Here is a 15,994-nt window from a genome sequence, read left to right on the forward strand (position 1 = left end):
GCCGTGTGTCTGCTGGTGTCTGTCTGCCGGAGCGGGTTGCCTGGACGGGATGGCATCCACTTTGTGCATCATCTTCTTCTTCTTTTTAATATTTTCTTTATTTAAGAGATGGGGAAAGAGCACAAGAGGAGGGGGAGGGAGAAGCAGACTCGCCACTGAGCAGGGAGCTCAATGCAAGGACTTGATCCTGGGATGATGGGATCAGGACCCGAGGCAAAGGCAAACACTTCACTGACTGAGCCTAGTGAGCCTTTGAGCATCTTCAAAAGCTTCCCGTAGTGCAGCATGGCGGAGGCACAGACTGGAGTGAGGAGTGGCAGTGGTGCAGGAAGGTAAGCTAGAAAGGGAGACTGGACCAGGGGCGAGGATGCTAAGAGGGTCTTTTAAAACTTCCGTTTACTTCAGTTACTGAGTACCCACTGTGCGCTTGACTGGGGTTTAGGGACCCAAATCTGGGTGCTGACTTAGGACCATCCTTAGTTGTTAGACAAAGCCTGCCTGCCCTCTGGAGGTTCATCTCGAGTTGTACATAAGCAAGACCAAGGGAGTCCGGTGGTGGGGCTTGTGGGTATGGGAAAAGGAGGCTGCCAAACTTTTGTTCTTTCATTGGTTCTTTTAGCAGAGGCAGAGGCGAACCTGGCCTCTTGCTGGGTACCTGCCCTACGAGGACAAGGAAGACAAGGGGTCCCTGCAGGAGCAAGAGGGAGGAGAGGGAAAGGCATCCCTTAGAGAAGGGCAATGGTGTGGACCCAAGCAGCCCAGCTGTGCACCGCCAGGGTCCTGGGACCACTGTGGGGCCGGCTTGTTTGCTACAGAAAGTGGTGGGCTTCCGTCTGCCCACTCCTTCAGCCTCTGCACAGGTGCAGGTATGCTCGCCGGCCCCGGGGAGGAAGCCACAGAAGACAGTTGGGGGAAGTCAGGTGCCAGGCACCAGAGGACTCTGGGCACTTCTCCCTTTCATAGAGGATCCAGGGGGAGAATTCCCTTCCTTCAGCTGTGACGGCTCCAGGCTTCCCTCTGATCTCGGCCTCTGCCTTCACATGGCCTTCTCCCCTCAACTCCCTGCTGTCTCTCCTCTGGGTGTCTCTCGTAAGGACCCTAGTCATTGGATTTAGGGCCCGCCAGATACTCAGTGATGATCTCAAGATCTTTAAGTTAAAGGATTTGCAAAGACAGGGTTTTTCTACACGATGTCAGTTATGGGGTGCAGAGATGAGGTCATGTGTGTATCTTTTAGGGACCACCATTCAGTCCACTGCAATACTCTGCAAATATCTGTCCTTTGCCTTCAGCTCCGTGACTCGACTCTGCCCTTTGTGCAGGGGAAATTCCGACTGGGGATCCACCATGCCCACAAGGGATGGGCAGTCCCAGGGTTGCCTGACCCACCCACCAGGCCGAGAGGGAAAGAAGTTCACAGGGAGGGAGTAGTCAGCCAAAGAACAGGCCAGAGGCGAGGAAGCCATGATCAGGTAGGTCTGTTCGTGCAGAAAAGCAATGTGATGTGGAAAAGCTGCTTCGTGGAGGTGAAACCCCCACGTCTGGGGCTCTGGAGGGGATCCTGGCACAGTGGGAGGCTGGGAGGGGCCCCAAGGCCCTGCCCGATTTTATAGCCTGGTCATTCAGCCACGGAAAGGAAAGGACTATTTGTATAGGCAGGAACTTGGGTGGGGTTCAAGCCCGTTACACTGGGTGTGTTTTTTAAATGCCGGTCTTACAGGCTTACATACTGTGTGACTCCAGTTATCAAATATTCTCAAAATGCCAAAATTAGGGACGCCTGGGTGGCTCAGTTGGTTGGACGACTGCCTCCGGCTCAGGGCATGATCCTGGAGTCCCGGGATCGAGTCCCACATCAGGCTCCCAGCTCCATGGGGAGTCTGCTTCTCCCTCTGACCTTCTCCTCGCTCATGCTCTCTCTCACTGTCTCTCTCTCTCAAATAAATAAAATAAAATCTTAAAAAAAAAAAAAAGTATTAAAAAAAAAATAAAAAAAAATGCCAAAATTATAGAGATGGAAAGCAGGTCAGTGGTTGCCAGAAGTTAGGGAAGTCCTGGGAAGGTGTGACCCTAAAAGGTGAGTGCCAGGGAGTTTGCTTGCAGGGACAGAACAGTCTCGAGTGTTGTGAGGGTCCTGTGAATCGATGGGTCCTCGGACTCTCATGCAGACATACCAGTGAGTGTGGGCAGAAACGAGGGCGGTTTGAGTGAGGTCTGTCATCCAATTACTTGAACCGGGGTCCGTATCCTTGCTTTGAGAATGACCATAGTTAGGGAAGATGTCACCGCCAGGGAAATGGAGTGAAATATACTTTTTTTTGTGTGTGTGTGAGTCTACACTTTATGGGTTTTTTTTTTTTTTAACACCTAAGTTTCTTTTTTTTTTTTTTTTAAAGATTTTATTTATTTATTTATTTGAGTGAGAGAGAGAGAGAGCATGAGAGGGATGAAGGTCAGAGGGAGATGTAGGCTCCCTGTGGAGCCGGAAGCCTGATGTGGGACTCGATCCTGTGGCCTGGGATCTTGACCTGAGCCTAAGGCAGTCACTTAAGCAACTGAGCCACCCAGGGGCCCTGTGTTTTCTTTTTTTAAGTCTGTGATTCAGGATCTGAATGGTGATGGTGATTGGGGAGCCCCACATTGGACTCCCTGCTGAGCAGGAAGCCTGCTTCTCCCTCTCCCTCTGCCTGCCTGTCCCTCTCCCCCTTTCATGCTTGCGCGCTCTCTCTCAAATAACTAAAATCTTGATTTAAAAAAGACTCCATTTCTTATTAGGATTAATTAACCATGAAAGAGTCCCCATTATACTAACTCCTTTTTACATTACAACTTTTCACCTTTATATCTACCTTTTTTGTGCACTTGGTCTCAGCTCTTCTCCTTTGAACATTATTAGGAACTCACGGCCTTTCACAGATTCAGCCTGGCCTCATTAAACATGATCAAAGTAATCATTATCAAGTATCATTATTACTCTATGTAATTTGGTAGGATCGCCAGTGGGTACTCTATTGAGCACCACTCTGAACATCCCTGAAACATCCTTTCTTTCTGGAGTAGGGGCTGTTGAAGGCCCCCGGATTTCAGTTTTCCTCCAAGGTGTCTTGCTACCTTTGAGTGGAGGAAAAGCCATGGATGCCTGTGGGAGTGGGCGAGGGATGGCTAGACCATATATATATACCTGTGGAAGGGTGACGCTCATGCTGATTATTCTCGTTGAACCTATGTTATCATCCCACTTTTCTTAGAGAACTTACTTCATCAACCACTGAGGTTTCTCCCACGCTGCCACTTGTCACATCAGGAGTCAGGCTGATTTCTTATGGGTAATGATCCACTGGCTCTCATCATGTTGAACATGGTGGTGCCAGAAACCAGCCCATTATTGGGGTGAGCTGTTACTCACTGCTGTAAAGGGACTTCCACATTCTTTTTTTTTTTTTTTTTGGACTTCCACGTTCTTGAAATTAAAGAAATAGAAGTAACAAGCGCAAATGGTTAAAACAAATCTATTAGTCCCGAGGGCTCTGCTAACCTACTTTCCCAATTAGAAAGAATCACTTTCAATTTGTTGCTTTTTCTTTAGGTGGTTAATCAATATCTTTATATGCTATTCCTACAGTGGGAGAACAGAATAGGTGAGAGTGTAGGCTCTGGAGATAAGGAGTCTGGATTTGAATTCTGGCTCTGGCACTAGCTGAGTGCTTTGAATTACCTACCCTTTCTGGGTTTCATTTCCTTTTCTTTCAGAATCATGGTGAGAACTAATGTATGAGTTGATGCGTCCAAATCACTTAGAACGGTGCCTGGTGCAAAGTAGATAGTCACCCACCATGATAGCTAACTTCATACCCTTGATTTTTATTTATATTTATTTTAAGGTTTTTTTTAGTTATTTATTTGACACAGAGAGAGAGATCACAAGTAGGGAGAGAGGCAGGCAGAGGCGGGGGGTGGGGGAAGCAGACTCGCTGCTGAGCAGAGAGCCTGATGGGGGACTCGATCCCAGGACCCTGAGATCATGACCTGAGCCAAAGACAGAGGCTTACCCACTGAGCCACCCAGGCACCCCTCCCTTCACTTTTAAATAGTAATATGAGCTATTTATTTCTTACTAGGGCAGAGAATGATTTCACTTATTTTTATACTTTTCTTACACACCTCCCCACCTTCTCCTAATACCATTCTGTCACTAAACTTAAGTCCTCAGTTATATCTAGTCGTAAATAATTTACTTACACCTTTGTTTCTTTTTTCTTTTTTTCTTACCTCTTCATTTCCTAGCCTCTCAATTGCAGCCAGTATTTTTGGACTGCCCACTTTGTAAAATGAAGATATTAATCCTTCTCCTCTCTTCAGTGCTGCAGCTCCCAACATCTACCATTGTGCTTTAACTTACATATTGATTGGCAACAAGTACATTTAGTTCTTATATTTAAATCGTCTCTTTTGTTCTAGAAGTTAAAAATCAAAACAAGAATGTTTACATATTTGTGATGTTTTCAGTATTGTTTACTGTAAAGCTAACTTGTGAAATGTAGTGGCACACGCTTTCTTCTACAGTCTTAATTTTTCCCAACTTTCTAATTGCCTTTGTTTTTACCCCTTGCAATGTTGCCTTCAACATCTCCTCAATTTCTTTGGAACAGTGCATTATATAAGTATTAAACCAAGTCTCCTTTCCCTACACAACTCTTTACTTCTTACTCCATTCTGGGCTGTTGCTCTCTACGTCGGCTGCATGCCCAGCCGTATTCCTTGGGCTCCTCTCTGTCTATGTTAATGTTCCTGTTTCCTGGACCTCACATCTTTCTGTCTTTTGGTTTCTTGGTTATTATCCTCCATCTCATGCCATAAACACATGACCTTTTTTTTCCCTGCAGCTCTTTCTCAAGTAGTTTTCTAAGAAATGATAGAAAATGGTAACTTGCCGTTCCCCATTTAGGTCCCTTTCTTTTGTCACCTTTTTGTTTTATTTTCTGGAAGTTTTCCTTGACTTTTCTAACCTTATCTTAGACTTCTTTAGATGTCAATCTCTTTTAAGTCCCAAGATCTGTTTTTTGTCCCATTATTTTTTCCCTTTTCAGTGCATCCTGTTCTCATTTTATGAAGACAACACTTTTCTAATCTCCCAGAGATTTAAAAAATTAATTTCTATAAAAATTATGTGTTTCTTCTGGTGCCAGTGTTTTTAAGGTTTATTAAGTCCAGTTGATTTTGGTATTCTGACCTTTTTTAAAAAAAAGATTTTATATATTTATTTCACAGAGAGAGAAAGAGAGAGACCATAAGGGGGAAGCAGGCTCTCCAATGAGCAGAGAGCCCGACTCGGGACTCGATCCCAAGACCCTGAGATCATGACCTGAGCCGAAGGCAGAGGCTTAACCCACTGAGCCACCCAAATGCCCCGTTATTCTGACTTTTTTATGATGTGAGCTATATGCCCAACATGGGGCTTGAACTCCTGATCAAGAGTTGCATGCTCTGGTCCTGAGCCAGCCACGGACCCCTTCTGGTGTCATTTTTTATCGATCTGAGCCACCCTTTCCATCTGGTCATCTTTCTTGCGTATCTGAACCTAGATTGCCTATCCGTATTTAAGAGAGAGGTGAGTTGACTGACAGGCTTTCATGCAGAGTGATCGGATGAGGGCCTCCTAGATGCCAGAAGACAGGTATTTTTTTCTGGAGGCTTTCAATTCTGCTTTTCCCCTTCTGGTGTAGACCTGGGCTGATGTGAATATAGGGTCGGGTGTGGGGCTGATAACCTTATTCCTGCTCACCTCCACCTGCCTCTCACCTTCGGTCTCCCTCTCCGAAGCTCTGCCTAGCAGACCATTCTTCGTGCCTATTTGCCCTCTGTCTGTTTTTCTGATGGAAATTCCCTCTATTTTTCTGTATTCAGCTTCAATTCTCCGACCAGTCTGCATTCAAACATTTGTCTAAGCCTCTGGACTACCGCTGGGCCCCGTTCTCCTTTTTCATTGGCAGCGAATGAAGAGAGACGCTGTGTGGGTTCTTGAGTCCAGCAGGCAGGGTTGCACCCAGGCTACCGCTGACCAGATTTCTGACTCTGGGAAAAATCACAGAGTCTGTGCTTTAGTTTCCTTATCTGCAAACAGGGATGCAAGCGATAGCAGCTCAATGATTATTGGGAGAAGACGGGTTATTATTTGTAAAGTCTTAGAGCAATCACCAGCGCAGAGCTTAGGACACAAATGTGAGTCACTGTTCTCATTCGTTATTTTTATACCTATAAGTACTTTTACTCTCTTTCAGTGAGGTCTCAGAAGGGGTGGCTGTTAAATGCTCTTTTGTCTTGTTCAGATAGTGCCAAGGGGCTCCTGACTGGCTCATTTGGAAAAGCCTGGGACTCTTGACCTGGGGTTGTGAGTTTGAGTCCCAAATTGGGTATAGAGATTATTAAAAAAAAAAAAAAGTTAACTTAAAATATAAGGCTTAAATGTAATCAACATTTGCTATCTTTCCTCATCTCCCAAGCCAAAGTAATAACAGAACTAAGAGAAATGTAAATTATTTATATAATTTATATAATATATAAATTATTAATTATATATATTTATATAAATAAATATAAAATAGAAATAAATTCTTGTTAAGGGTCTGTTTTTTATTTTTTTAGTTTATTTTTATTGTTAAGATTTTTAAAATTTATTTGACAGAGAGAGACACAGGAGAGCAGGAACACAAGCAGGGGGAGTAGGGGAGGGAGAAGAGGGCTTCCCGCAGAGCAGCAATATGGGACTCCATCCTGGGACCCTGGGATCATGACTAGACCTGAAGGCAGATGCTTAGTAACCTAGCCACCCAGGCGCCCAACGGTCTGTTTTTTTAAAAAATAGGATGATGGACACCCTCGTACTGTGAGTGTGCGTGTGATTGGTATAACATTTTTTGTAACAGTGGGGCTCTAGGTAAGAAAAAATTTGTATGTGTCGATAGCTTCTGACCCAGTCATCGTGCTTCTAGAAGAGTCTTAAGGAAACAATCTCAAATACAGGCAGTGTTTCATACAAGGAGATTGTTCTTTGCATTTACATTTAGATGAAGAATCAGAAAGAGTCTAAGGTTCCCAGTTGGGGGAGGACTATAGAGAGGACTGCACATTATCAAGAAGCCTAGACAAGGGCTGTAGGGATTGTGCCAGGACTCAGCAGGACTCTAGACCCTGTGGGATGAAGAATCTTGCAGAAGCAAGGAGGACACAGGCTGTGGGAAGTTGTGGCACCAGGAAATTGAGCGAGACAAAGACTGGTTAGCGAAGCAAGCCAGCTCTGTGGAAGGAAAGGAGTCATTTACAAATAAATACACAGCTGACCCTTGAAGAACACAAGTTTGAATGACACAGATCTGCTTATATGCAGATTTTTTCATTAAATATATGTGCAGTACAGTAAATGTACTTTCTCTTCCTTATGATTTTAGCATTTTAATTTTCTCTAGCTTTCTCTGTTGCAAGAACACATTTCATAATACATATAACATACAAACGGCGTGTTAATCATTTATGTTATTGGTGAGGCTTTTGGTCAGGAGTAGGCTATTAGAAATTAAGTTCTGACAGTCAGAAATTACGCATGCATTTTTTACTTCACGAGGATGCAGGTCAGCACCCCTAACCCCTGTATTGTTCAAAGGTCACTGTACATAAATAAATCTTTTTGTAGATTGAAGGGAGTAGAGCACAGAATTTGGATCAGAGACACTCGGGTTCCCGTCCTGACTCTAGCGCTACTGTGAGAACTTGGACTAACCTAAGTTCAGGTGATGGTTTCCTCCACTTACTAGTGGGAGTCCCAGGAGCCCCACATCCTGGAGTGGGGTACTCAGTGAGGGGACACATCAGGAGCCTGCCTGTCATCAATACTTGATCAGTATTAGCTCTTACCCTTAGTAAACACACACGTTCCCAACCTCAAGGAATTTCCAGCACATTTGTTCCCATCTTTTCTTCTGTGTTTGGTTTTATTGCTTCTGTAACTTCTCAGATGGCAGTCTCCTTGTCCGATGATCTTCTTCTTGGGCCCCAACAGGCAACAGGACCCTGACTGGGCTTGGGAGTGAGCTGGAGTGAGGTGAGTAACTTTCCTTAAATAGCAGCTGGCAGAAGCCAGTACACAGACAAACACATGGGGTAAAGTCCATCTTGGCATTTGTCGCCATCCCAGAGGGAATCCCCAAAACCTGGCCCCTCACTGCTGCCTGCTGCCTCCGCTGGCTCACATTTGACCCCACGATTTGTTCTCTCTTCCCCCGAGGTGAAGTGACAGCTTCTTCTAACTGCAACGCGGTCGCAAGTGGTAGGGAAAACTATGGCGATACTATGACCTCGGTAGCCCATGGGCTCAGCCCAGGTAGTCGCCTTCCACTTCTCTGGATGATCCCTGGAATTGCGGGGTTGCCTCCAGCTGAGTTCACCTACAGAGGAATCGGTCCCTTGAAGAGCTCCCTTGAGTCCCCAAGAGAGGTCAAGGGGAGTCCCCAGCCCAGGAGTCTGTAGGGACACCTCCCACTGGTCTTCTTCTCAGGGTCATGGCTGAGGTACTTCCTTCCTTCCTTCCCCTGCTGCCCATCAAATCCATCAATGACCCAGAAGTGAGGCCAGGACAGTCCACAGGGAGGAGAGGGACAGCAGAAAGGAGGAGAAAAAAGGGATCCTGCAGCAGGGTGGGGTAGGGGGTAGACCAGCAACCTTGGAGCGTGCTCCTGCCCTCTTGCCCTGTCCAAGCCTCCAGCATGGCTCAGGATGACTGTGGGGCTTTACAAGAGAGACCATTTCCTCCAGCTCTCACCCTGCTGCCAGCCCGAGTGTTGTCTGAGGGTCAGTGGGCCACGACCTGGTCCCCAGTCTTGTCTTTGCCACCTCCCAGCTGTGTGATCTGGAGTGTCTTCCCTAATGTTACCTCTAAAATGAGAGTATTTCCTTCTGTGGTTATGAGGATCAAATAGAATGTGTTTATGTGGGGCACCTGGGTGGCTCAGTGGGTTAAAGCCTCTTCTTTCAGCTCAGGTCATGGTCCCAGGGTCCTGGGATCGAGCCCCGCATCGGGCTCTCTGCTCAGCAGGGAGCCTGCTTCCCTTCCTCTCTCTGCCTGCCTCTCTGCCTACTTGTGATCTATCTGTCAAATAAAAAAATAAAATCTTTAAAAAAAAAAAAGAATGTGTTTATGTGTTTGGGCCAGGGCCTGCTACACAGTGTGTCCTCCCTAAGTATTGTTGCTGTCCCCTGTCCTGGAACCTCTTAGTTCCACGTAAAACCTCTCCTCCCCTAGCATCCCTCAGCCTCCCACAGCTATGTTAGGGCACTTGTCCTGTGTCCCAGCTGTAAGCCCCTGCCTATCAGAAAAGAAAATGGGGCAGGAACTGATTCTGTTGATCTCAATACCCCTGCCTAGGCCGAGTCTCAGCTATTTTCCTGCCCCACCCCCCCACACTCCTGTCCCAACAAGAAGTCCATAAAAGCACAGTTTAGTGCTATGGTTTCCCTCCAGCTAAGCCCTGGTTTCTTCTCTCCCTTAGTGAAGCAGGAATAAGAGAGAAAGGAATAAGAGAGAAAAACTTTCAATTTTTCGTTCCATCTAGAGAGTGGAAGTTTTCTCGAGGAGGTCATTGAAACTTTCCAGAATGCAGTAAGCAGAGAGATGCTGCACGTCCTGCTGACTGACCATGAAGCTTGGAAGAGATTCATGGCTAAGGCCACTTTGTCCAGGTAATCAACCCCCACCCAGATGCCCCAGGATGGTCACCCAGCTCTCTGTGGGACAGTGTCCTGGGTTGGGTTGAGCATGTTCCTTCTCCACAGTCCATGAGGATCATGTCTTCCATGACAGTCACTGGCAGTGAATGGCCTCGGATTGAGGAGAGGCAAAACCTGCAGAGGCAGGTTATGTGACCTTGGGCTTTAACCTAAAGCTGACCCTTCTCTGCCTTGATCTGTTCATCTGTTCAATTTTATCATGAGGAAATGAAGACAATGTGTGTAACATCCCTAGCATAGTGATGACACATAGTTGGTATCCATTAATGTTAAGTCTTTAGAGGTTTGTGGAGACGTGAAGGGGGTCAAGGTTCTTCTTCCTGGAGATGAGGGCCAAGCACGGCATCCTCTGGGACCAGTCTCAAGAGCACTGATGCTTCAGTGTGTGGCCCTCGGGATTCGGATTAGAGCCTTCCCTCCCCATCTGAGCAGTTCCATGAACATGCAGGATCCTGTGGGCCCATGAGGCGGAGAGGCTTGAGTAGAACTGGACTGAGCTGGTTGGATCCTGACTCTCTCTCTGCCCAGCCCTGGAGCTCTCTGGGTCTGTGTGTCTGGGAGTGTCAGATTGGGCATTTGTTCCATGGGGACAGTAAATCAATCTGAGAAGATCGTGGCCAGGGCCTTTGTGTGACTTTCAAGGTGAAAGCTGAAGAACCAAGTGTAGTCATCCTGTCCAAGGTGCCAGGAGGCTTGGACCAGGGCCAGAGATGACAATCAGGATGGACAAGGGGGCATCTAGGTTGGAGGACTAGGTAGGCTTGGGCAGCGGGTCTGGGACTGAGGGAAACCCTAGGGCACAAACTTGAGGAGACCAGGGACCTAGCAGAGGTCCTGTGATTGGGACAGGGGACATTTCTTCCCTTCCTCCTTTGATCTCCTCACCACCAGGCATACGGGGCCATAGGGGGTGTTTCTTCCATACCTTGCCTGGGATCTGGGGGGTCTTACTACCATTTGGAAGCCCCTTTCTTCTACACAGAGAAGCTCCAGACCAATAGGAGGCAGTGTGACTTTGTGACAACTTCCAGCTCCGCAGGGGGCAGCTGCCAATTGTGTACCCTTGAGGGATTCTGAGCCTCAAAGGTCCCCACCAAAGAGGAAAGTACTTCCTCTGCTAGCTGCCAGGTTGCAGGTCATTTCCAGCTGTGTGATTCATAGAGAAGGTTCGGGAAGTCTCCTGCATCTTTAAGAGATGTTGTAATCTTGCATATGGCCTTGTTGTACCAGCTAAAATGTGAGTTAGGCTGGTGACACCTGTGAGGTCGGGGGTGCTGGTGGTGGCTCGGGAGTCGGTGACATGAGCTGGAGAGTCCGAGGGGAACCAGGGTTGTGGGTGTCCCGGCTCTCAGTCAGTTGGCGCAGTGGCTGGGCCCCATCAGAGGACAGCAGGCTTGAGAAAGAGAGCAGCTGCCAAGCAAAATGGTTACTAAGGTCCTTTCTCGCTCTGAAGTCTTCTTATTTTTTAAATTCCAAGTACCCAGAGCTAGCTAACATGCAAAGTCTGAGGACACAATCCCTAAGACTGACTTTACTTTTGGCACCAGCTGCATATTTGAGGGTCCCCAAATGCCCCTGAGATTGGATGATTCCCCAGAAGCATTCACAGAGCTCACCTAGAGTTGTCCCCTCAGTTCCACTGTGTGACAGGGGAAGATACAGGTCCCCATCAGCCATAGAGAGAGACACTTGGGGCAGAGTCTGGGAGGGTTTCCAGTGCGAAGCTTCCGCCATCCTCAGGAGGCCTTACTGTCCTGTATTCAGTGTGTGACAGTGCACGGGGAGCTGTTCCCACCAGGGGTGCTCACGGGGTGCAAGTAAGCAATTACTGTGACACTTGTCACTTAAGAGTGATGTCATAGGGGAGAGAGATTGGGCTCATCCTGGAACAGAGTGAAGACCGGTAGAGATTTATAGCCAAGGAGCAGGGCAGGGGAAGGGAAGTCTCTAAGAGGAGACATCATGGTGGGGGATTCCTGCTACGGTGACCCAACAGGGTTCTTGTCCAGACTGGGCATGACAGGCTGTCAAAGACAGTGCACAGAAGACCATGGTCAAGGCGCAGTCAGGAGGAGGCTCATGAGAGCCCGGGTAACATGTTTTCCAGGAGAGAGTATTTTTCAGCAGAATCTCAAGACAGAGTTTTACTGGGGCTCAAATCCATCTGCCTGCATGGCTGACCTGTCGCCTTCTGCTTTCCCGGGAGGCCAGTTTCTAGATCCTCCATGGTTACAACTGACAGCTCATGACCCTAGGACTCCATCATCTTGTCAGGGTGTCCTGAGGCCAATGGCCCAGGCAAGGGAAGACAGTCGTATCGTTTTAGGACCCTTGACATCCTAGGTGGGGCCTAGCGCTCCCTTCCCAGTGCCCAGGGCAAGAGCAGACCTCTGTGGGTATGTTCATTCCTCAGTACACACGAGGTTTCTCCGAACGAAGATTTTCCCACTTCAGCTGCACTTCCTTTCTTCATCTACAGAGTTCCCAGTCTGCACACACTGAGGTACTGACTGTGGGGACCTGTCCTTGACTGTGAGGCCATCTTCCTCCAAAAGCCACTATTTAAGAGCCTCTGAGGATGACACGGACTTATTTACTCCCCGACTGGGTGTGTTGTGCAGCGTGAGCCGTGTGCGGAATGTGTGCAACATTGCAGGAAGGATTCTTTGCATTTGTAAAACTCTTTTCCATTTGGTTTGCAGTAAAAGTTCTGTGGTTTATGTAGGTTAGATCTAATGGAGCCCGTTTTCCAGATAAGCTTCTCCTAATCCCTTGACCTTCCCTGTTATAGGGAGGAGGTAGAAGCCCTATGTGAAGGTCTGAACAAGCTGCAAAGAGCCATGGATCTGGAGGCCGACGAGCAGCTGGCTAGGGAGAGGTTTCTGCATCAGTTTCCCCAGTTGAAAGTGGAGCTTGAAGAGCGCCTAAGAAAGCTCCAAGAGCTCGCAGATGAGGTGGACAGGATACCCAGTGGCTGCACCATCGCCAACGTAGTAGCCGGCTCCACTAGTGTTGTGTCTGGCCTCCTGAGCATCCTTGGTCTGGGTCTGGCTCCTGTGACAGCAGGGGCCAGTCTGGCACTCTTGGCAACTGGAAGGGGGCTGGGAGCAGCAGCCACTGTGACCCAGGTGTCTACCAGCATCGTGGAAGATTCAAGCGAGTTGTCCGCAAAAACTCAAGCCAACCTGACATCAACTGATTTTGACAAAGGGCAGGTCGTTGAAATGGTTCTGCATGACCGCATGCCCCAGATTTGTTCCTTAACAGGTAAATGCTTTAGAGCCCTATAGAACATTGCAAAGAATGTTCATGCCATCAAGCTAGCCAAAGTCAAACGTCGCCTTCTAGTCAGTGCCAGGTGCCTCATGACAGCTCAGAGAATCTCAGTTCTAGGGGGCCGGCAGGTGCAGAAAGCTTTTGGAGGCCCTGCTCTGGCAATGACCAAAGGAGCCCGGATCATAGGTGCGGCCACCGCTGGTCTCTCCCTTGCAATGGATGTGGTCAACCTCGTGAAAGACTCAGAGCACTTGAAAAAAGAAGCAAAGGCAGAGTCAGCTGAAGACATGAGGCGGCGGGCCCGGGAGTTGGAGAGCAAGCTGGAGAAGCTCAGCGAGATCTGTGAAATTCTGAAGGAGGGCCCGACTCCGTGATCCCCGAGCAGGGCGGGGAGCAGGGACATGTGTGGGACAAAGACATGGAGGTGCCTTATTAGAGGGGGAAAAAGTGCCAAATAAAGCTTTTGTGTTGGGGGTTGAGGAGTTTGGCATTTCTGAAGCTGAGCCCAGTGAGGGAGGGGTTCATGCAGGGAGCGCAGGGGGAGTCAAAGAGGGGAAGGAACAAGGTACCGGGAGTATGGAAATTGGGGACAGACAGGGGATGGGACTAAAGGGGACGCAGGGGACGTAGATCAAGAGAGTGTGGAGGAACAAGCAATGGGAAGGCCAGGAATAATAAAGTTAGAATTGTTGGACTATGTGAGAAGACGACATGTTTGATTCTGTCATTTTTTTTAAAAAAAGATTTTATTTATTTGACAGAGAGATGGAGACAGAGCACAAGGCAGCAGAGCAGCAGGCAGAGGGAGACAGAGAAGCCGGCTGCTGAGCAGGGAGCCTGATGCAGGTCTCGATCCCAGGACCCTGTAATGATACCTGAGCTGAAGGCAGACGCCAAACCAACTGAGCCACCCTGGTACCCCTGATTTTGTCATCTTCATACTTAGTTCTGAGCCTTCCTGAAGTAGGATTTGACCAGGGATCTGAGCAAAGACCAATAAGGCTGTCCACGGGGTGACGCTGGCAGCTGGGTCACAAGTGACCCTGACCCGTGGCTCCCTTCCACGTCCCATGAGTGATCAGGTGCCGGCAGCATGGACGCAGTCCCCTCAGGTGTCAGTCTCTGGCAGCCACTCTGAGGGCTTCAGAAGTCCCCGCTGTCCCATGTCCAATTTGTAGCCCCTGCTCGGGCCACCCCCGACCCGGTCCCTAGACAGAGAGAGACCCGGCAGGTGGGGTCCCTGCTCTGAAACATGAGTCCTAAGGTCCAGCAGGGCCGAGCCCAGCACGTGTCCCCACGGGATGGAGAGACGGGGTGGGGGTGCTGGTCGTGAGCCCGTCTGTTGACTGTCCCCAGCCCCCGCCTGATGGTGCTGTGGCGTCGGCCGGACATCTTCCTCCACGGTGTGAGGGGGACTCTCCCGCTGAGCCTGGGTCACCGTCCCCGAGGGCTGACATGGCTTGTTGACCAGAGATGTTGCCCAAGACCCCGACTCTGGAACTGCGGTCATCCTGGGTGACTTTCCTTGTGATCCTTGGGGGTCCAGATAAGCCCGATTTTATAGTCACTCAATCATTTTGGTCTCCAGGTGGGGCAGACTCGGCACTCGTCCCTGCAGGTCAGAGACATCGAATCCTCATCTGAGGGGCCTGCAGGCCCAGCCTGGCTGCCGCCCTGCGGGGCCGTGATCCTGGAGCCCGGCAAGGCCACCCACTTCGAGGACATGATACACAGGCACGAGACCCTTGGGCCGCGGCTCCCAGGGATGTCGTGTCGTGCTCCACATCTCACGGTGCTTCCATCAGGGCGGCAGGCGAACCGCCAGCTCGGCAAAGGGAGAACAATCCAGGGGAAGGGAGTTCACTCGACAATGACCAATAAGTAACCGAGGAAGGCGTCGTGGACAAAACAGAACTTCAACCACATGTCCGAGGTCCGAGTGTCAGCATGGCCTTCACTTTCGGCTCCAGTCCTGAGTGGCTGGACCCAAGCCACCACCACCTGTCCCCTCACCTGACTTTCCCCATCTGCCAATTCAGGCTGAACTCCCAGGCCACACATGGGGTGATCATCACAAACCTTGGGGTGCAATTCTTGGGTCATCAGTCTATCACTCTGTCCCTCCCCTCCCAGGGACACTTGTCCAGATGGGAGGGTCAGGTTGGCTTCTCTATGTGCAGGTGCAAAACCCACTGCTGTCCAGACTCTGCACACCTCACAAGCTGTGCCGACCTTCCCCTTCGGCTTCTGTGTCCGTGCAGGGGGCCGGATCTCCCAGAGCTGCTGTGGGAACCAGACAGGACTGCATGGTCGGGGCCCTCCCAGCTCCTGGTGCTCCCCCAGCTCTGTCCACTGTTGAAAACAGCAGTGTTTCCTCAGCTATCTTCCACAAGTGTCTGCAGCCTTGCAAGGGAACTTGGCCACCAAGGGCGGGCGTCCTGAGGCTCCTGTCATCAGGGACAAGTCTAGAGAGACCTGAGTAAATCTGATGTGGTCGGGGGGAGACATGGACACTGGTACCTAAGAAAGGGATTTCAGCCCCTCTCCCAGAATCCGTGGGATCAGAGTAGGACACAGGGACTCTGCCAGGGAGGCTGCTGGAGGGCTTCTCAGAGGAGGTGATGCTTGAGTCAGGCTCTGAGGTACGAGCTTGATTATTTCCAGGTGGTGAAGCAGGTGCTCCTGGCAGGAGGCTCTGCATCAGCAAATGCCTGGAAGCCACCTGGGTGGCATTTAGTGGCGGCCATATGGCACCTGGTGTGTTGGGGACAGGGAGGTGGATAAGGCAGGCATGGCGGTGGGGGGTGCGGTGGGAGGGACAGAGAGGAGGGGCTGGGAACAAGCCCTGGGGGGTGTTAGTGGGGGGGGAGTCACTTGCTGAGGGTCCCACAGTGTGTCAGTGGCAGGAAGGGCTGAGGGAGAAGGACCCGGCATGTCAGGT

General features: G+C 49.5%; 1 protein-coding gene across 1 annotated transcript; it reads left to right on the plus strand.

The window, feature by feature from the left end:
- Window positions 1-8,343: 8,343 nt before the first annotated feature.
- On the plus strand, window positions 8,344-13,705 carry LOC122891794 (apolipoprotein L2-like). The gene is given in 3 exon segments (XM_044227733.1): window positions 8,344-8,374; window positions 9,603-9,729; window positions 12,569-13,705. Coding segments are annotated over 3 exon segments (1,017 nt in total). The 3' UTR covers window positions 13,428-13,705.
- The last annotated feature ends 2,289 nt before the right edge of the window (window positions 13,706-15,994 follow it).

This window comes from Neovison vison, chromosome 12 (assembly GCF_020171115.1).
Source record: "Neovison vison isolate M4711 chromosome 12, ASM_NN_V1, whole genome shotgun sequence".
NCBI classification, from domain to species: Eukaryota; Metazoa; Chordata; class Mammalia; order Carnivora; family Mustelidae; genus Neogale; species Neogale vison.